General features: G+C 41.5%; 1 protein-coding gene and 1 long non-coding RNA gene across 3 annotated transcripts; one reads left to right on the forward strand and one right to left on the reverse strand.

Moving 5' to 3' along the window:
• Positions 1-636: 636 nt before the first annotated feature.
• On the reverse strand, positions 637-6,454 carry LOC133478525 (uncharacterized). The gene is made up of 3 exons (XR_009788703.1): positions 6,318-6,454; positions 1,781-1,877; positions 637-1,252 (listed from the first exon to the last, which is right to left on the reverse strand). It is a non-coding gene; the product is annotated as an uncharacterized LOC133478525 (long non-coding RNA).
• Positions 3,073-22,494, forward strand: LOC133478523 (plakophilin-3-like). 2 transcript variants are annotated; one of them, XM_061774675.1, is made up of 14 exons: positions 3,073-3,230; positions 6,519-6,693; positions 10,693-10,784; positions 11,214-11,959; positions 14,062-14,185; positions 14,755-14,959; positions 15,718-15,892; positions 16,413-16,530; positions 16,648-16,812; positions 17,716-17,898; positions 17,988-18,141; positions 20,061-20,256; positions 20,384-20,471; positions 21,524-22,494. In XM_061774675.1, exons 1-14 carry the CDS (start codon positions 3,228-3,230, stop codon positions 21,563-21,565), a joined length of 2,466 nt encoding a protein of 821 aa, XP_061630659.1. In that variant the 5' UTR covers positions 3,073-3,227; the 3' UTR covers positions 21,566-22,494. The 2 variants fall into 2 exon arrangements, with proteins under 2 accessions (XP_061630659.1, XP_061630658.1); XM_061774674.1 differs by lacking the exon at positions 3,073-3,230 and having other exon boundaries at positions 6,445-6,693.
• Positions 22,495-22,859: the final 365 nt, after the last annotated feature.

Genomic DNA, 22,859 nt, shown 5'->3' on the forward strand with positions numbered 1-22,859 from the left:
AGCAGCCAGCTCAAACAATGACTTCATTGGATTATTTATTTTTTTAACCCTATTAAACTTGAACATGTTTAACCATCATCTGATCTCGATTAGGCAGCAACGATGCACGATTAACTTTACTGTCACCGTTGTGTGTTGGAGTCAGTTTCACTTCATATTGAAACATTGCTCACTTCCTCTGCTTGCTCCGAGGTCACGTTGACCTAATATTTCCCACTATTGATCTTCACAGATCAGATTATCTACACAATTCTATATTATGAGCCACACAACAGTGGTCAACAGAGGTCACCACACTAGCAACAGGATAACCACACAACCACACATGATATTATTATGAATTGGTTTGGCATATGAATTAACTATGTAGACAAAAGTATGACAACACATCAAGTCTATTTAGTTTCAATGTAAAGAATTCTGTATGGGAAAACAAAATCACAAAACCAAAAAAAGTGTGTTTCATTCAATATAAAACTGATTTGCTCACAATGGTGAATGGAGCAGTTTAAGGCTAACGTATGACTTGCAAGTGAGTGTGTCTCAATAAAATAGAATATTGTGGGAAACTGAATTTATTTCAGTTGTTCAACTCAAAATTGAAAAATCATATATACCTGCATTCAATAACCACTGATGCATTTTGATGATAATAAAAAATCTTTTTTTGTTGTTACAGCAAAATTCACTCTCAAGAAATGAGATTACATAAGAAACAAAATCATTTTCAATACAGAAAATAGGTGTAAATTGGTGTGTTTAATGAATATGTATGAGTTTTGCTTTTTCACTTGAGCTACCGAAATAAATTCTGATATTCACATTTATTGAAATGCCACCTTATTTGTAATGGAAGGCAGTTGGCGAGCAGTACAGACATCAGGCTGTTACGGCAGTGTGCCGAGAAAACCCAAGCTCACCTCCTTAAAAACAAATGTATCCAAATAAATAATATAACCCAGGAGGCCTCTGGTAAATTATCTGTAGCTCAGTGCTAGCATTCTGCTTGAGAAATGATAACAGTATACATACAACATAGAGTACATATGAAGGATGGCGGTGGTGTTTTGCAAGACAACTTTTTTTTTTTATACAACATTTACATATTACACAAATATGGCTGCCCATTTGACTAGGGTTAGTTTGTTTACTTGAAGTTTCATCCGTAGGGAAGTGGAAGTGCTGAGCCAATGGCAGTCCTGCTTTTGCTGCTACGACGACCTGGGTGGGTCACTGACTACGGCGGCTTCGACTTGCGAGAGCAGAGCCCAGAGTAGAAAAAAAAAAACAACTGCCATAAAGACAATACTGTATAGCATTTTCACCGGCAGTGGCAGCACCTCATACACTACAACCTTTTTGAACATGAGCGCTACAGTGCCATAAAAAAGTATTGGTGCCCTTCCAAATTTGTTATATTTTTGCATAGTTTCCCGACTTTAATGTTTAAGATCATCAAACAAGTGTAAATATCAGACAAATATAACCCCAGTGAACTTAAAATGCTGATTTCATTTATTCGGGGGGGGGGGAATATTCAAAGTTACCTGGCCCTGTGTGAAAAAGTAATGGCGCCCTCAACCTAATAACTGGTTGGGCCGTCCTCAGCAGCAACGACTTAAATCAAGCATTTTCTATAACTGGCAATGAGTCTTTCACATCTCTGTGGAGATATTTTGTCCAACTCTTCTATGCAGAATTGTTTGAATTCTGCAAAAATTGGAGCATGAACGGCCTTTAAGGTCATACCACTGCATTTGGGATTCAAGTCTGGACTTACCCTAGGCCACTCCAAAACCTTCAGTCTGTTTCTTTTTAAGCCAGTTCAGTTCAGTTGGTGGTGTGTTTTGGATCGTTATCCTGCTGCAGAACCTAACCTGTTAAAGAGCAGAATTCATGCTTCCATCAATCACAGCAAGTTGTCCAGGTCCTGAATGGTCTAAGCACCCCAAGACCACGCTACCACCACCATGTTCGACTGTTGATATGATGTTCTTTTTTAGACCAGATGTAACAAGACACACCTTCCAAAAAGCTCAACTTTCTTCTTATCAGTCCATATAATATTCTCCCAAAAGTCTTGGGAATTATGCAGATATTTTAACAAACGAAAAAGTTAGTCAGCTCAACAGTGAGTGGCGGTATTTTGTTTTTAGAATAGCAACATAAAAAAATTGATGAATCTCACTGGTGAGCTACTCATTGAACAGGCCCACAGTCTTGGTCCTTCAGGGCTCCCTGGTGCCTGCGGGCACCACGCTGATGACCCCTGCACTACAGTGTTTATGTGGCGTATGGATGCATCTCCAAACACAAATGCTGTACCCTACCAGTGCATCCACAATGGAACTGAAATCTGAATTTTGGCCTGTTTTACTGCTGCTTCCCCCCTGACTCCTCTCCTGCTCAGAGGGAAAAAAACGCTGTCGCTGTAAGAGAACCACTTCCCCAGATGCTTTTGCATATTCTTATGCGATTAAAGGCTATATAAATAAACTTATCAGAGTAGCAGCAGTGGGAGCAAATTAGGGTTCAGTGTCTTGCCCAAGGACACTTTGACATACAGACAGTCGGAACCAGGATTCGAATCGGCGACCCTTCGGTCACTGGACGACCCGCTCTACCAACTAAGCCTCAGCGGTTTGCCCCTCAGGTATGAGATATGTTACAAAACAAGCTTATCACTCCCACTTTCCAATCTCTCATATCAAACACACCCTGGCTTGAGTGAGTAACAGTGATGAAATCACGCTTGGCGGATTTCTGTCATTGTGAACGGGGCGGAGAACACCTGTAAAGATGCTATCCTGAGTCATCAATTGACAAAGGATATGACACCGTACAAAATAATAGCAGTGTGCGAAAGACTATAAATAAAACCACGGTATTCAGCAGAAAAGAGCCAGAATCCCACCTCACTTCTCATAAAGACTTCCCACGTCTTGTAGAGAAGCGTCACATTCATTTGAATTTCACTTCTCCTGTCTGTCACTATGTACACTCCCCTGCGACGTTCCGGTAACACGCCCTGCTGTGCTGTCACCGGCTCCTCATTGACTCATCTTTTGTTTGGGGCTTGTCTTGTATTTGCATGCAGCCAGATTAGATTTTTTTTAGGGCGGTTACAGTTCCCATAGACTATGTATGACAATAAATACTGTATACTGATCACCTGCTTGGAAAAAGGAAGGTGTATAATATCCACAATCAGCTGAGCCTCAGCGGTAATGGTAGGTCAGCCTTTTATTCATGAGCACGTTTATCTGATGTGTGTTTTATTCCTAATTACTATTAATATTCCTTTCATGAACAATTTCACTGTGATACATACGCAAATGTTAATTTAGGGGCAGCTTGAGAAATGGACACACACATACAATGCATTTCTCAACGCAAGACTCCCATTTAAATACTTAATTCACAGTTTTTTTCCTTTCAGTATATTTAGTTATAACTCATACATTGTACCGCTCAAGTTTTTTAAAAATGTTTTTTTAGTATTTGCATTACCGTATTTCTTGGTCATTCGTCCTTAAGTTAAGACTTGAGTTTTTTATTATTTCTATTTATTGTTCCACATGTAGGACACTTAATGTTAAAAGGATGCTTATAACATTGCATGACAGTCTGCATCAATTATTATTGGGTTTTTAATCAGCAAAGAAGTTGGGTCAGATCATATGGTTCAACTCAAGTTATCAAATCTTCATAACTACGAGTTAGTTTCATCAACAATTGATGTTAAAAGTGGAATCTAAAGCATAAATCCATGAGTGTGACAGTATTTTTGTACTATAGTGATATTCCAAACAGGCGCACAACCATCCAGGCATATACAAACATGCTCTTTGCGTGCCGTTTGAACACTGACTCATGGTAACACACTCCTGATAAAAGTTGGGTGTGGAGTCGCCTAATGACTGTGCCACACCTTGTACCTGTTTGCTATTCACACATCAGGTCACATTCAAATTTATATGTTTTAAAGTCTGCAAAATATATAAATATAAACAGGTGTAGCTTGCCATTGTACGTGTGTGCAGTATTTTGTACACTGTTTAACATTATTAGACGGTAGTGGGAATCAAAATACACATCGTATATTGTGTTTAATGCACAAATATGATTTGGACAAAACTTTGAAATAGTTATAACATGAACAAGCATCCTGGTGTTTGTTTAGCAGATCTTTAAGAACAAAAACTTATACAAATTCAAATGCGACTCATTTGATGAGCCAGTTTTGCAGGAAAGATTGTCTAGTTCCTGACATGCAGACACACATTCACACACACACACACACACACACACACAATTACAGTATTTACTTTATATCATATTACTTTGGGGGGCATTTACTTAATAGAATACAATTGTCTGCTTCATTTATGTGCATCATACTAGGAGGAGTGTTAATACAAAAAAAAAGATTATAAAATCATTTTTAAAAGAACACAACGACGATCGTAATAGCTAAAATACTTTAGTATTTAGTAAGCTCATAATGCCAACTAAAACATAATCACAAATTCCAAACGTGATGGGATTAAAAACAGTTTCTTTACGACTTGTGAACATGCATACACATAACAAATTAGTATTATTAAAACCAGCTACAACGTGAGATGATCTTTTTGTAAACTGAAATCCAGATTTTTTTTTTTTTTCTTCGAAGTAAAAAATTATTATGATGACATCACAGTGTGGTTTCCATGCTGTTGAGTCTTAAAGGGAGCATCCTGTCTAGCCATAAACAAACTGGAGCCAGAGAGTTACACACGATGAATCACCCGGGCAGACATCTGTGCCTCTGTACCTAATGTTGGGTCAAGTACAGGGTGTACAAACTATTTACTATTAACTATTAGACAAATGAGACAGGTCATTGATAAATCAGGTAAGAATATATATACACACAGAGAGAGAGGAAGAGGACCAGAGAGTGAGAGTGAAAATGTGAACGTAAAATAGTTTATTAAAAAATGCACTCTTTTTTATTGAAATTCCGTATTTCATACTCAATTATTTAATAAAATGAGGACATAAAATGTTGACCGACATTTGTATTATCTGGCTTAGATTAGTCTGGCTTCCTCCCAGACATTCCAGTAACATATTTGCAGTGTTTGGGACTTACTAATTACATGTAACGAGAGGATGTAACTTACTTTCAAATTAGTTAAATTTTGAAAATAGCAGCAAAACTATTTTTTATTTTTTTTTTATCACTTCCTCCGTCTAAAGCCGATGCCAGTGATTGGCTCTCTCTGCTCATGTTTCAAACAAAATTTCCAATTACAGGAAGTCCTCGATTTACGAACGAGTTCCGTTCCTAGTGACATAACACGAATTTCCGCGTAAGTCGGATTTCACCGTTAAAGTCGAAATTTACGGCGAAATACTTCTGTTACGGGTATTGTCCCACGTGATTGTGACGGCAAGCTCAGTGTGTGTGGGCGTGGGCGTCGATGTGTGAGTGAGACGGGACTGCGCAGGCATCGTCCGGCGGGACTGTGAAATTGAGAAGGGAGTTAACCCCTGCGTCTCCCGACCACGGTCAGGTGACCGTAGCAGGAAAAGTTAACACTTTGTATAAAGAAACTAAAATACATTAAAATACAAAAATAAGATGCTGTACTTACCATTACTGCTGAGAGTGTGAAAAAAGGAGGGCGAAAAAGGCAAAGAAACTCCCGGCGCACAAACACAGACAAGAACTATGCACTAGCTAAGCAGAAACACTATGGTGCTGGGACAAAATGGCGGACTAGGCACGGGCGTCATAAAGTCGAAACGTCGTAGGTCGAGTACGTCGTAACTCGAGGACTTCCTGTATGACCTCGAAGCGCCACCTCATGGCGCAATCGATGACTTTGTCCGAGACTTTGAAAATGTGCTTTTGAACACAAAAAAACATTGACTTTTGAACAGTTTAATCAATCAATTTGGGACTTTTATGGAACATTCACTTATCTGGTTTGTCACAGAGCCATCGCTTCAATATGACGTAGGCAATGCATGTTATGCCTCTTATATGTGATTCTACAACATTTTTATTTAGTTTTGAAGGACATTCGTCATTTCCGTACCATCATTTGCAATGCGTGGGAACTGAATAGGGCATTCACTAAATATAAAAAATAAGATACTGACAAATACAGGAAGATGTTAGAGGAGCTGAATGGCTTAATCAACATTGTGTCATCTCCTCTAGTAGTGGCTCGGGTGATTTTTTTATTTTATTTTTTTAAGCAAAAAAAGTTGTGGATTATAGCTTTAAGAAAAGTTATCAAAATGTAATCAAATGTAGCGCTCACCTGTGTGTGTCAGGTCGGTGCACGCCAGGTCTGGTGTCGTATGACTCCGCCCCGCCCTAGTGCACCTCTGCTGAGTGGGACAACCTCAGTGCGCCTCCACTCTCTCACTCCGCCAGCACCGCGCCGGGACGCGCTATTCCCCCCCCCCCCCCCAACATGAGCACAGTAGCCTCTGAGAATGTCTTTCTGTCCGCTCTACAGCCCAACAACTCGGTCAGCACCTACGGCCTCCCGTCCGAGATCCATCTCGGGAGCGGCACCTCGGGCTCGGACGAGGTGTCCAGGGCTCGCCGGGTCCAGCAGCAGGTTCAGATGCGGCTGGCCGAGAAGTCCACACTTCCGCGTCACAATGGCTCCGTTTCCGCCGCCATGTCAGGTAAAACAACAACTCCGCCTTTATGAAATTTAGTTCAACCCGTTGAATGTAAGCGATTGTAACCGCCTAAGGAGAGTAGTTTGAGTTTAGTTTAGTTTGTTCATTTTAACAGTTTGGTCAGCCTGTGGTGGAATTTAACGGTAGAAAAATGTTTGCAACAAGTGTCTTTATTGTTAGTTCAATTCAGTGGCGACCTGTGCTAAGATGTGTTACTCTTAACATTTAAATAAAGTTATTGAAATAAATAAAAGACGTATATACCTAAAATGTAGCATGTTATATAAGATTTATAATACCGTTAATCTTGAGCAAATATGTGAAAAAATTTGACAAAAGTGTTTTGGGGGAAACATCCTATACATGCACCTTTTGCCCTTCCAAAATTGAAAGGTTCCTTGGCTCAAGCCCCGCCCCTCCCAACGCTTTTGTTCAAATATATAAATATAAAATATAACTGTATAAAACAGACACCCTCTGTGGTATTTCATCACCAAATAGAGGACATCCCATGTTATAAACCTTTTATGGTCCTGATTAAAGCTGGATGGTTGTCTTGCACATCTCCATCGATTGTAAACCTTGGCATGCAATGATAATTTACACTACTCAGCAAAACCAAAGTTGTTTATTCAATTGCAATCAATTTTTCCATGTTGGTCTACTTGACTAATCTAATCAATTCTGTGGCATTGAAGTCACCTTTCATAATAAGGTAACAATGGAAATGTCACAAAAGATACATTTCAGCAGCATTTTACAGTGTGAAGTTTGCATAAAACATGATCAACTAATAACGGAATGTGTCCGTTCAGGTTGTCTGCAGGTTCTTACCACACCAACCTGAGTTTCATGCAACCTGCGCATGAGAAAGGGTTAATGTATAACAGGCTGCAACAAGTGTGGCTTTCATGAACGTTCCTGTGATAGCAGAGCAAGTTCAAAGTGTGCCTCTGGGCAGCTGGTAGGAGTTTCTGCTCTTAGTTAACCACTAGAGGCCAAGACAGACAGACAGACGGACACCTGTAAAGTGACGGTGTTGTGAGAACCCGGTGTTGTTGTCTTGTTAATCAGTGAAAGCTATGTTGTCAAGAAGCTCGTGCGTGGTCACGTCACCTTGAGGTGGTTACATAAACCATGCGTCTCCAAAAAGGAAGTGAAAGGTCACAAGTACTTAGACTTCCTTAATCTGTGTATCATTCGTTCCTTTATTTTTAAATCTAACACACACACAAAAGAAAAAATACCTGATTTTTCATAATTCTATTTTAGACGCAAAATGTAAAAATGGGCCACATGACTGAATTTGAATTTAATATTTAACCGGTTGTGTTTACGTGAGCATTAGAAAAGCTATGTTGTGTAATAGCATAATTGTGTGATTCAATTTTTAACTTTTGGGAAAAAATTGAACAAGAAGAGTCCAATTGGCTTGGTTCAACCTTTGTGGATTATCCTGACCTGGATGACAGAGAATCTACACAGAAGAAAAAAATAATAATTTTGGCAAGCATCAATGTGAACGTTTTAAAATGTCGAAAGGATTTAGGTAATTATGCTATTAGGCTAATGATATGAGCGATCCGCCATATTATAGCAATGACAGATGTGTTTAGAACATTGTTTGCGGCTTCATGCATTAAGCTTAATTTTCTCTCTCAGGAACAATGCAACTACGATATGATGTCTTAATGTACACTACAAGTATCATCCTTAATTCATGGCCGGAATTCAGCAGTTCATTCTAAACTCTCCTCTCCCTTCGGTTAAATGTCCCACTGGCCAATGGGTATAAAGTAGTTTATAAAGATCGATGTCAACCTGACTGCTCTGCTGGGAGGAACACTTCCAGTTGTAAGTTGTCAACTCATATCATACACCTTCTTTTGCAACCTGCACAAGACTCAGCACAACAAGCAGTGGCTAAGGAGACACCCATTATTAAGAAAACGGCAGTGAGTGTTCAAAGTCGGAATTTACAAGGAAAGCCCTCCTGTTGCCTAAACAGTACATGCTTCCTGTAAATATCCACGTCTGAGGGAGGCTGTGTCGTCATTGTGCAACATTAGCCAGGGAAAGAAATGAATCATTTCTGAGATTAAAACGGGGAAAGTGACATGGTGCGTTTTATGTGTGGCAGCTCAGGTGTGCTTGGGTGTTGCCAGGGGGCGGGTAAGGGACCCATCAGTCATTCATTCTTCCCTGTACAGACCGGTTTGTCGTGTATTTGTGTGTGTTCTCTGTAAGTCAAGTGTGAAGATAGTCGACACTTCACTTTTGCTCTTAGATAATGAGTCAAACTTGCATGTTTGGTCTGGATAAAAAGACGTTAACAAAAGTCACCATTAGGACTGAAACACTATTACACTCACTGCAACTGCTTGTTTGCGACTACCCCGCCTTTATGTTTGACTTGCTGATTGACATTTTTGCCAGTCAAGTGTTGCACCACTAAAAATGCCCTTATGGTGACGATAATCTCTTGGAGTTTATTCTGGTGCCTTTTACAATTACAATTATGTAACTTTAATGACAAAAGTATTTGGACCCCTAGCCATTACTTGGACCCAATGTAAAAACGAGAAAGAACAATGGAACCTCGAAGGGCGATTTGGTCTTACTGTACTGTATTTAAAAAATAAAAACATTCTCAAAGGAAATAATGGAAACAGAAAAGATCTGTTGCAGGGTTAAACTCATGTCATAACAAACCTTTTAACTGTACGGCCGTAAATTACCGGTACATGTCCTACTTCATCACAAGATTTTCAATACCAGACCCACCCAGTCATGTCTTTATGGAGCTTGCTTTGTGCACAGCATTGGACATGAAACGGCCTTATTCACTGATTAAAAGGTGTGTCCCAAGGCTTTTGTCCATACAGTGCCTGTGAGGTGTTCTTGATAGACACATACAGCAGAATTAAATAGAATTGCATTGCTATACAGTATTGGAGAGGCTTTGCTGTCCTCTGTTGACTCACTTATTTAAATAGATACTGTTACACATTTTGTGTTGTGACTGCTGAGAAAGATGAGGGAGAGTGTTTGTGTTTTAGTTATAAACAGTAAACAAACGTCAATGAGAAATGAAAAGCCTCTTGCCCCTGCATACACATTTGAAACCTCGGGCATGGGGGTTAGCCTCCTCATCGCCATGATTTTGATAATCCATGTTTTTTAATAGGATAGTTGTTTGTGCACACTAAATTGAATTGAACAGAATTTTGAGAGTTTATTTCAAAATATATATATAATTAGCAGTGACTTTCCAACCGTACGACGGTAGTATACAAATAAATAGCATACATCAGTAAAAGCCACAGCAATATAGTGTTAAATTAAGAGCTTCTATCAAAACTGAATATTACCTTTCCTATGAGGATTTTTTTGATATGGCTCTGGTGCAATGTGTACCTAATCAAGTGTCTGCTGAGTGTTTAGGCCTATTACAAATATATACATTTAAAAAAAAAAGTGCTTGAGTCCTATTTTCCAACCTGTTTTGACCTCTGAGTGGCCCGCTCAAAAATAGTCAGAGGGTGAGTCAGCGTTTATGAAGTGCCTTAGTCGTAAAATAAAAAAAATATATAAAATTAACAAAAAAACAAAAAAAGGGAAATTCATATGAACAGAGACAGTTATGGGAATTTAAGTGCGTGGGAGAGCACTTTCTGGAAAAAAGCCCCCAGTTGTCTTTGTTGATTTTCTGCTTTGAGCTGTTTGGAATCTTTTCTCCCACGCCTGTCATGCTTTTTAGTCACTAAAATGTTTAGCAAAAAAACAAAATGACTAGTTTACTCGGTTATTTCAAATAACAAATATATTTCAAGTAGAAATGTGAAATGTCTTGCTCTATATACACATTTTTCTTCGGCCTTGTGAAATGTTTTGGTGAAAGATTTAAGAGGCATGACAGGTGGCTGCTCTGAATAACCTTGAACTTGTACAATTGACATCACTGTGATATTGTAGTAATGACTTGTCGTTGTTTTACTCCAGACTACGGTGGGTCTTCCACTATGAAATACCATACGTACAATCCGGGTTACAGCTCCAAGTCGTCCTACATGTTCTCAGGCTCCAGGACAATGGTGAGTATTTCACCATTATCTGCCACTTTGAGCATGTATTCACCACCTACATTGTAAAGTGTGAGCGGTCCCTCTACTGGCATGTGTGGTATTTCACAAACCGCTGCGGAAGGATCACCTCAGGGGTTTCAAATCCACCCACTAAATTCCAATGTTACTCTTTCAGCAGGAGGTCACTGGATTAGGTTATCTTGAGTTAAGACATCAGGAAATGCAGACATGGCATTTTAGACCTCTGAACACAGTATATGACAAATTCATAACCTTTGACCAGTAGTTGTCACATCCCTTACGATATTGGGAAAGCGATAATGTTTCCGTGCACTGTGTGACGCATATGCATTCTCCTACACATGCAGCACTCAGATCATAATAAGTAACACTCTCTCAATGTTGAAGTGTAACACTCGCTTTCTCCTTCATCTCCAGACGCCGCAGGTAGCGCAGAGGTCTGGCTTTAGCTCTCTCTCAGCCGGCCCAGACATGGCTCAGTTGTCCAGGATCAGTGGTGGCGGCGGAGGAGTCGGAGGCGGCAGAGGTTATTACTCTGAAGATATCCACATGGGCACTTATCAAGGGAACCGGCCCCAGTCCCGCATGGAACCGGAAATCATCTCCTTGCACGCCATGAGGCAGCAGACCATGCCGGCAAATGCCTTGATGGTGGACGACAGCGACGGCGCCAGCATGGCCTCCGACCGTGATGCCGTGTTCAACCGCCACTACGTGCCAACCAATGGCTACACTAGCCAGGTGAGGCAAGGGGCAGGATCCATGACCTTCCCGGCGTCCATGCGTCGATCCCACAGCGGCACTATCCCACGTGGCGCTGAGATGGACATGGGGATGGTCCAGCAATGTTCCTACAAAGGTCCGGCCTTCCGCACCATTAGCAAGATTAACAACCGAAAGCGGATGAGCATGGGCTCCACGTCGGGGACCCTGCAGCGCCAGATGTCAAGCGCTTCCAGCATGTTCGGTGGGGGGATGGACAAAACGGACGCAGTCTGTATATGGCCAGGAATTCCCTCCACTTCCCAGGGGAATTTAGCGATGCAGCGGCGTCAGAGTACCATTTCCCGGGCGCTGTCGGTCAAAAGCATGCAGAGTGTTGGCCGAGGTGTCGATGTCTTAAATGGGCAGATGAAGATCGGAAGCATGGGAAACCTCGCTGGGTAAGGCGCTCACAATTATTTATTCCTAATGATCATAAATTGTCATTTGTGAAGTCCTAATTTTTGTTCTACCACCGACTCGTGTCCTTGTGAGGATTTACTGAGTGCAAGAATATATGAATTTTACACTCAGTGTGCATAGACTTCTCTGAAGGCTGAACAACCCTAATTTGACTCAGTGCTTAACTGTGCACTTCGGTAGGTACTAGGCAGAGACCGGTATCAGATTCTGAAATGTATGATTGATAACATTGAGCAAAAATGTTGCACATTTTTTCCATTGAACACAATCTATTTTAGCTTAAACAACATCAGATATTTGGTTCATTAGTGAACATGACAAAGGGAAAAAAAGAAAAACTGATTTTTTTCAGAATAAAATCCAAATGTAGTATTACAGTAAAAGTACCAAACTACTAATTTCTCAGAAAAGGAGGAGGTAATTCTCTGCTCATCTCCGTTTTGTGAAGTAACGGCAGAGCGGAAACGAGCTGATGTTAGTGATGGTAGTCAGCCATGTTATCTTCCTCAATAGTATCTTCAGTATTTACAGTATTTCACCAACTAACTAACTCACTAACTAGCTAACTAACTCTTGCAGTTAGTTGCAAACGTTCATTTCAATACAGAGTTATAATAATATCTCAACGTAACCTTGAATTTATTGAAGAGGGGTTTGTGGCGCTCTCGTAAATGTGACATTGTGTTGAAAGTATCGCCTCCAGTAGCAGCCACTCTTCATAAGTTTTGCTTACCTTTAGCAAGCTGCAGTAGCTGAACCACTTCCAGAAGAACTGACTTTTTAGACAAGGGAAAAAGTCGTAGGACTTACTGACTGTTCGCACCAACAACAGGAAGGGGAGGGGTCGTGTCACGTTGCCTGCACTTATGACCCCCCCCCCCAAAAAAAAAAAAAAAACATTACTTTTCACCGATGAAAAGTTTCAGCCGTTTTAAAACCATGACTTTCTAAAACCGGGTTATAGCCTTGAAAGCGGTAACCACCCCAAGCCCAGTAGGTACCCTCCTGCTGCAAATGCTCGAATAAAAAAATATCTTGCATTGTTTACTGGGAAATTAAAAGTAATGTTGGGCGGGTGGGAGTTGGGGAGTAGCGTCAACACCATTATCCAAATGTGAAAATGTAATTTGTTTATGCCTCACCCCTCCACAAGCATTGTGAAAATTAGCAATGAAAAACTTCTTTATTATTATTTTTTTAAATTGGTCATAAGGTAGGCGGCACGGTGGACGACTGGTTAGAGCGTCTGCCTCACAGTTCTGAGGACCGGGTTTCAATCCCCGGCCCCGCCCGTGTGGAGTTTGCATGTTCTCCCCGTGCCTGCGTGGGTTTGCTCCGGGCACTCCGGTTTCCTCCCACATCCCAAAAACATGCACGGTAGGTTAATTGACAACTCTAAATTGCCCGTAGGTGTGAATGTGAGTGCGGATGGTTGTTTGTTTGTATGTGCCCTGCGATTGGCTGGCAACCAGTTCAGGGTGTACCCCGCCTCCTGCCCGATGATAGCTGGGATAGGCTCCAGCATGCCCGCGACCCGCGTGAGGAGAAGCGGCTCAGAAAATGGATGGATGGATGGTCATAAGGTGTACCCCGCCTCTCGCCCGAAGATAGCTGGGATAGCCTCCGGCACGCCCGCGACCCTAGTGAGGATAAGCGGAATGGAAGATGAGTGAATGGTCATAATGGACTGTGATGACATTGTTTGTGGTCAAGGACATCATGGTGTCCCATATTTACGATGTGCGTATTTTGTAGTGCTGTGTGTTAACAGTAACTATGATAGATTGTGGCCTGGCTTCATAGCTGTAGGACTGGTTTTGGGTGTGGTAGCTCCATTGCAAGCCTCGCATTTCACACAGCCCACATGGCGTTGGTTAGCAGAGTTAGAGAGTTAGCATCTGTGAGATTTAGTGGCCATTTATCACACTGATCCACGCAATCAGAAAACAAAACATCTCAGTGTGACGAATGTTGCTGCTGTTGCTTGTTTAAAAAAAATATCATAAAAAGCCAGTCAAAGTCATATTTTGTGCAACAACAGCTACCGTCTTGATTAAGTTCTTGTGTGTTTCTTGAACAGGATGGAAACTTTGGACATGGCCAGAGCTGTGCAGTACCTGAGAGAACCAGACCCTGATATGCAGGTCTTGGGTGCAGCGTACATTCAACACGAGTGCTACAACGATAGCGATGCCAAAAATGAGGTACGATGAACAGATGAGCTTTGTGGTTGGAATTCCTCAGGCTTCATTTTGCTTCCTCCATGTTGAAGGGCGCGTTATATCAGTCGGGTGTCAAATGGCAAGAATACATGATGAAGCAGAAAACATTTTAGCATCTCACGTCGCCCTATTTGCCTATAGTGACTTTTAGCTATTTTCAGCTTGTTTAGTGTTAGGAGCTGGCTTCTGAGGTCCTTAGTGGTTTCCATTGGAAATAAATGATGATGTTAGAAGTCTTTTAAAAGTGGGGTTCTTTCCTGCCTACCAAAAGTGCAGGAAATAAATGTCTGAAACAAATAAGTTGAGGCCAAAAATAGCTTGTGAATGTTAATGTTGGGCCAATGATTTACTGCTTTTCTAATGTAGAGCATGCATCCACACGCTCTTGAATGTAGAATCTCTATCAAACTGATTTGTTTTTTTTAATTTCTATATACATTGAATGTGATCACAAGAAAACAGGGGGTTTTTATTGGTTGTCATAAAATCCAATCATCTAAATGCAAATGAATGTCAAGTCCTAAAGTTAAGTCCTCCCTTCTTGTTTCAAGGTCCGTCAATACAAGGGCATCAGTGAGCTGGTGAAGCTGTTCAACTCTGAGAATCAGGAAGTGCAGCGCTACGCCGCTGGTGCCACACGCAACCTCATCTACGAGAACATGGATAACAAGGTGGCCCTGATCGAGGAGGGCGGCATCCCCCAGCTGGTGGAGGCGCTCAAGGAGCCCGATGACGAGCTCCAAAAGAACATCACCGGTAGGAATTTGCAGTTAAACATGACACGACATGCAGAGCTGAACTTGTTTTTTTGTGCCTCATCTCCTCCCAAGTACCAAGGAACTTGAGTGAAGCAACTTGATCTCGCTGATTCTTACTCATTAAGCCAGTGGAATCCTTAAATCTGAATTTCACAATAAACAAACTTTAGGCTCTAGTTGTAGTCTGTCACCGTGGACTGCCAGCATACCTACCACTCCCATTTATGTCCTTTTCACTTTTTCTTTTATCTGTTGCTCTTTTATTTGCACAGTGGCCTTTAAAATGAAAGTGCACCAGTTTAACAACATGATTGCACAAATTGTTGAGAAACCTTTTGGAACAATTTAAATCAATGAAGTCGCTATGACTTCATTGAGCCTACATCTGATGCTTTGCCTCCTCTAGCTAAAAATGTGATTGGCGACTAGCCTACATCACGCTCTAAACGTCATTGTGGAGTAGTAAAGTTGACCGGTCTGCCCAGTACCTACCATGGCGCAATTTTGAGTTAAAATGGACTTTGTCTTCTGACTAGAAATTAAACAAAGCGGCAAAACATGTCCCATTTTCATTCATATGCCTGATCTTATTGGACAATTTTGAGAGAATTCAAACAAAAGACACGCAAAATACATTAAATTATGACAAAAATATGATTTATTTTGTAATCCTGTAGTTAGTAAACATCAGCTCGACTGCATTTAGACTCCAACACTAACCTCCTCTGCATATGCTCCCTGTATTTCTTTGCGTAGGTATTTTGTGGAACCTTTCATCAAAAGACACCCTGAAGGAGAAACTGGCCCGAGAGGCTCTTCCGGATCTGACCGATAAGATCCTCATCCCTTTTTCGGGGAGCGAGGGGTCCGAGTGCATCAACCAGTCGGCCTCCGAGGCAGAAATCTTCTACAACACCACTGGCTGCCTCAGGTGCTCCTCACGTGATATTTGTCTTGGTTTGCTTGCGCCATGAACTTTTGTTCACATTTCTTTGTTTCACCATCATTTTGTATACAACAGCATATCATTTGCTTTCACAACTTCAGGCAATTGACTGGAGATTTTATCACTCTTGTTTGAAAAGGCTCATGGCACTGCAGCCGCACAGTTACTTTAGTTCTGTTGTTTGTGTGCAAACTGGATGTTTAAAAAAAATCATTACAAATAATCCGTAGTTGCAACACTAATTTTTCTCATCAAATTACAACTTTATTTACAGGAATTTCTGACTTTGTAATGTGACAACCTTTAAAGAATATATATCATATATATCAGTTCATCTGTGTGATCTTTACTAATAATTTCAATCTTGATTGTAATCCAAAACTGCTTGAAACCCTGGCAATGTTTTGAAAGAAGCTAAATAAAAAGATGCAATGTTGCTTCATGACATGGCTCCAAAAAGAATGAGTAAAGACTCATTCATTCTGTCTTCTCACACATTTGGTAGGAATCTGAGCTCAGTGAATGAAAAGACCCGTCAGCAGATGAGACAAACCCACGGGCTGGTGGACTCTTTGGTGAGCTACATCAAGGCCTCGCTGGAGGAGAACAAGGCAGAGGACAAGGTGCGCGCACAGGAGTTCTGAGCTGCTCTTCAAACAATTACCGGTGAACCACTTAGTCCCTGTAAAGTGTGCATTTATTAACGAGTGTGTGTGTGTGTGTGTGTGTGTGTCCTTCAGGGGGTGGAAAATGCAGTCTGTGTTTTGAGGAACCTCTCCTACCAGCTTTACAGCGAGATACCGCCGTCGGCTCTGCTTCGCCTGGAGGGGCCAAGCCGAGCCGAGGACTGCGGGAAGAACGAAGCCATCGGCTGCTTCACCCCTCACAGCAAGAAGGCCAACAATGTACACACATGTGACATTTCCCTTTCTCCTTTTTGAATTTCACGAGGAGCCTCTGTAACTAGTGGCGTGGACAACGGGAAAAAAAAATGACACATGGCAGCCCCGCCGGTTTGGCTGTTTGAATGACAAACAAGGGCCGCAAAGCAGACAAACACCACAAAGAAATAACTTCATTTTACAGCCAAATCGCCACTTAGTATTATAATTAGTTAATATGAAATATGTACTTTAAAGAAAGAAAACCTGCATTTTGCAGGGCCACAGTAGTTCATTTTACACTTGAGACTATGTGAGTTCTGGGATGTACATGTCACGGAAACAATGAGTCCCAAACTGGGAACAATGAGTCCCTGCAACTACATACAAGTGCACCCTCTGTTTTTTTTGTTTTTTTTCCCCCCTCTCCCCGCACCACTCACAAACAAGGGTGCATGTGCGGCCAAATTAGTTCCACTCCAGAGCCCTGACTCATCAAAAAAAAATCCAAAAATAATAATCATACGCCTGATTTCCAGTACCACGCCGGAGTACTTTAAGTCAGATTGTAGCTTTGCGTCCTAACACGCAGATTGATCTTACTTTTGTATGGGTCCCTGGTCATTTTTGTGCGTCTGAGACGCGGGATGCACATCAAACGAGATCCCTGAGGGTATATTTGATTATCAACCAGAAATATTTTTAACAGATATGGAATGAAACTACTACCCGATTAATATGTAGAGAGACAGCTGTTCTGAAGTTTATGCCCGTGAGGGAATTTTGGGGGGGACTCGTTAACATTCTGACTTTATTCTTGTAATTTATTTATTTTTCCTCCCCCCCCCCCCCCCTGTGATTTGACAAAATCTTCGCTTCAGTATGTCCCTGATCCTAACACGGTTTTCGCCTTTCTCTCACCCTCAGACCAGGAACCAGGACCTGTCCACGTTCACTGAGGTGGCCCGCGTTCCGAAGGGAATGGAGTGGCTGTGGCACCCGCAGATTGTGGGGCTGTACAACCGTGTGCTGCAGCAGTGCGAGATCAACTCAACCACGCGGGAGGCGGCGGCAGGAGCGCTGCAGAACATCACGGCCGGAGACAAGCGGGTCAGCGCTCTGCTACGTAGACCTCAGACCTTGTCCAAACAATACACCTTTTGACTAATTGAACTGAACTGTCTCTGACATTCCTTCAGTGGGCGGCAGTGCTGAGCCACGTCGCCATGGACCAGGAGCGCATGGTGCCTGTTCTATTAGACCTGTTGCGCAGCAACAACGACGTGGAGCTGCGGTCTATCACAGGCTTCCTCCGAAATTTGTCCCGCCATGCCAAGGATAAGAATCACATGGGTGAGTCTTTCTCTCAATACAGTGAAGCCCGTTTATCACCGGGGATACGTTCCAGACCCTCCTGCAAGACGTGAAAATCTGAAATATAGAGAGATCATATTAGAAATATAATAGCACTTTACGAACTTAAATGCATTAAAAGACACTTTTTGAAGTATCCTATAGCACCTGTTCTCACTCTAGCTTGAAAAATTCATCAAATAAGAGGCAAAGCGTGCTTGCTTTTAGCTGCTATTTGTCACTCCAAGCTGAAATTGAAGTTGGGGGCGCCATCTTGGGGTTTCGCAAAGGGCACCATTAAAGCCAGCACCGCCACTGCTCGAGAATATCGACCGTGGCCTTAAAAACTGCTCAGAACCAAATCAGTCAGGAAGTGTGTGTGGGTGCCCTGCCAAGTAATGTTAAAGGTCCCGTATTGTCACTCCATAGAGTGACTCTTTAACATGGACTTAGTATAAAAGTGTAAATTTTTTTTTTTTTTTTTTTTTTTTTTTTTAAAAACACTTTTTTTTGTCACGCGAGTGTCCAGAAAAGGCCCCACTGACAGCTACTTCTGTTTGACCCACTTTTGTATCCGCTTTGTCCATATTTGGCTAAACCCACCCCCCTTTCCTCTGATTAGTTGCCTCTGTGTAGAAGACCCACTTGTGAGAGCAGGTGTTTGTTATGTTGACAGTGGTGGCTCGGAGCGGAGATCTTCGCTAGTGGCGTACTGTAAATAAACTCAAGAAATTTGAATGACCTGATTTCAGGACTCTCAGGAGAAAAATGTTTGGAACTCAGGAATGGATGGATGATTTTAATTCATATTTCACATGTTTACTGAGGCAACATAGAGCCAATATTACATCCCAAATACTAGAAAAAGTTGTTTCGGTAAAATATGGCACTTTTAAAAACAATGGTAAATATATAATATCTCAGAGTTGCTACTGCAAGGAACACAAGTGCATTCATGGTGCTTTCACAATGTGGGAACTTGCATACCATGTTGTTTGGCACATTAATCGTTTTCTTTGATTATAATATTTTTATGCTCGTGAGAAGCCAAAATCGAAATTATGATTAAATTTCGATTAATCGAAAGTATTGAAAGAAACTGTTAGTGTGACAGCTGTGTTCAATCAATCAGCATTCGTCAGCATAGCCTGACCCTGAAAAGTTCCAGGCGAGGAGGAACTAAATTGGAGGCTCGAGTTGTTTTGGGTGGAAACGCAGGGAGGTTATTTCAGAATGCCAGGGTAGATAGGAACGTTCCTGAAGAGTTTCAGCGGTGATAAAGGGTCTATTGACCAAAACGGATTTATAATTGGGTACAGATGTCACAAGATGACGCAAAGCACTTAAAACGAAGGTCATTAAGCATCAACATAGTGCTTATCGAGCTTGTACACACTCATCAACCCGTGTTACATAAACCACTGTATTCAGTGGTATTATTATTCAACACAAACAAACCACCTTCACATGAGGCTCATCAATAGTATTAGTCTTAGTCTAGTTATTTAGCCTAAATAGCACGCGAGCACAAACTGACGTGCGATCTCACATGCGCTAGCACTTCACACAAACGTATTAAGTCATTGAACTCACCTTTTGGCATTTACACACATTAATACGTATTAGGGAATACAGGCAAATTGTAACACTAAAGTAGACTACACAGGCTAATAGTAGCTGCATAAGGAGAGAATCATACATACGGTACTTTTGCTTTTGACTGTGCACGAGGTGCATTCATGAACCACCGACAAAACAGGATATCTTAAAACAGTCATTAAATAAAACCTAAAAACACTATGATTCCTCCAGATGGCACGAAAGAAATATATCCGTTATGTTGACTCCATCCTAAATGAGTGATGAAACCATACGCAAACATGTTCAATGAACAGTTCCTGGTTGTGTTTTTTTCCCAGCCACAAAAGTGGTGAACAACCTAGTGACCAAGCTGCCCGCCGACGGCTACCAGAAGGAGCCGTCCAGCGACGTGGTGGTCAACATCTGTGGAATTCTCAACAACTTGGTGACGTGCAGCTCGGTCGCCGCCAGAGACGTGTGCTTCTTCGACGGCCTGCCCAAATTGGTCGCCATCAAGAATACCAACGACTGCAGGTGAGGTGAAACTCAGTCAAACGCGCCGTGAATAAAGAGTACTCCATTTTAAGCCGTGGTTTACAAAAATGTGGAATAGACAAGTGTTGGTGCCACATTAGGTTTGTCTTTTTGTTGTTGTTTACAGTTCTGGAAAGATGAGAGCAGCCAAAGCAGCCGCCACAGTGCTGAGCAACATGTTCCAGTACAAGAAACTCCACAAGGACTACAAAAATGTATGGAAACTCTCAGTGTCATTGTATATTTTTCCTAGAAAGGCACTCCATATATATATACTTGTATCCACTTTATTCTTATGGCCACACCCTCAACTTGAGTTTAAAACACTAACGGAAACGCCCATGTCAATTGCCTCTTGGATTGTGTCTTCATGGAGCCCCACCCTCATTGAGAATGGGAGTTAGTGAAAAAGACTGACGGGTATAGTGTGTGTTTCTGAGCACGGCAGATGTCATTCTGTGTAGTTCTTCCCATTCACTCTGAAGGCGCTTTTTCAAAAAACCCACACATCTTCAACCGGTGACATGCACTCATGCGCATCTTGGCCAGGACTCGATAGGTCATCCACTTTATGCATCTTTCGACGAGCCCCACCCAAGGGTGCTAGCCAGCTTATTCGTTATCTTATGTGCTAATGAACAAGTCCCGACAGAGCACTGAAATGCCTTCACGCAAATAAAATCTGTGCTGTCTTGTAGAAAATAGGGAGCTGTGATGATTGAAAAAAACTTCATCCCCTCTTGTGGTGTGTCAAGTATGATTTTTGTTTGACAATCTAAATTTGACTATCTAAAGCAGCGTTGTCAAACTCATTTTTGTCACGGGCCACATTGTTTGTTTGTAGGTTTTATTTAATGGCTTCCCTCGGAGGGCCGTTATGACTGTGAACCCATATAAAATATTTTCTCATATAATGACATATACACAACAAATTGATGGATAACTAGTTTTAAAAAATGTTCAACTATTATTAAATTCATTTCAAAAAGGTGATTGGTAACATAAAATCCTTGCAATATAGCAACGTTATACAAGTAAAGACACCAATTTTGGTATTTTCACAAGAAACATGAAGTCGACACACAGGATTTGCTTTCGCGGGCCACATAAAATGATGTTGCGGGCCGGGTCTGGCCCCCGGGCCACCACTTTGACACCTGTGATCTAAAGGAATGCCCGTACAGTCTGTTGGCTTTTGTACTTTGCAGCATCTATTTTAAAGGACACTTGATGAATGACTGTCTTGCTTTCTATTTTAACATTGCAGAAAGGCTTCACAAGACCAGACTTTGCAGACACGACCAACTAAAATGGAAGGTAACGTGAAGTAGAAGTTTGCTTCTTCTGTGATGATCAGTCCTGAACTCCACCAGTGGAAGTCTACTGGCAGCGAGGGACTAAATCAGCCTTTTCTGCTATTCCGAGATAACCCAAGCTCATTTTTCATCTGCCAGAAAGTTTGTGATAAGAACACTCAGTGGACATTGAAGAGGGAGTCAAGCATGCGGCACTGTTGCTCAGCAAATGTGAGCACTATATATTCTAGTGTTTGAGTGTGGCTTCAGGGATGTATTTTATACAAGCAGATGTAAAAACAGTGTGAAACTATAGATTATGATTCTTAATGATATTCTAACCAATGCGGTACTTATTTGTATATATTGCTTAATGTTCTACTTAAAAATCACATTTTATACTCTGTAACCAAGGACTTTATGTCATGACTTTTGGCTTGTCCCTTTCGGCAAGTCACTTGCATGAAGTGTTTATTAATGTGTATGAATGAGCGAAAAGCTATTGTAATTGAATTTTACTCCAGAGATCAATTTTTTATACTTTTGCTTCAGAAAGGTTGGGATATTGGTGTGCCTCTAAAGCTGTCATGTATTCTACAAATGTGTGTACGGTAAACTGTTATACTGTCTGTGGCTTTTGCAATTTTTAAAAAAGCTGTAATGGTAAAGTGTTAGTGCATGTGTGATTGAGAAAACATGCATGTCCTGAAAGAAACTAACACGTTTTCATGTGTATTTGTTTAGTCTTTGAGGTTTTTGTAAATGATCCATCACATAGTTTGACACCTGTCACTATCTGGAATCTAATTTCTCAGTTTGATATAGCTTTTGTAAAATGACCTGACAACTATGGTGACTGGCATCTGTTGTATTAAAAAAAACAAGCGATTTGCTATATGCGCAGCTGTACCATCTGATTTAATAAAGAAACAGATCTACCGAGTGAGGTGTATGTATAGTTGTGGCTGTAACAGGCCGACATGTCGACCACTCCCCGTTTAAATATTTTCTCCTGCTCAGACTGGAATAATTCCAGCCCTTCCCTGCTGCACCCTTCTTTCGCCTCCCGTTTCACCGTGGCTCATAATGTCTCCATGAGAGCACAAAGGAGGCAAACAACCACCTATGTTACCTAACCGTGCCATAATGTGAGCCCCACGTGGCCAAAGGTTACGTTTAGGTCCCACAGTGAAGCAATGCCCTGGAGCAGTGTTGACTTCTGCAATTTGCACTCATTGTGCTAATGGCTGTCTTTGGCTTGTGTGTGATTTGTCATGACTCTGCCCTCTGCTGGGCCCTAAGCAACAT

This window comes from Phyllopteryx taeniolatus, chromosome 5 (assembly GCF_024500385.1).
Source record: "Phyllopteryx taeniolatus isolate TA_2022b chromosome 5, UOR_Ptae_1.2, whole genome shotgun sequence".
NCBI lineage: Eukaryota > Metazoa > Chordata > Actinopteri > Syngnathiformes > Syngnathidae > Phyllopteryx > Phyllopteryx taeniolatus.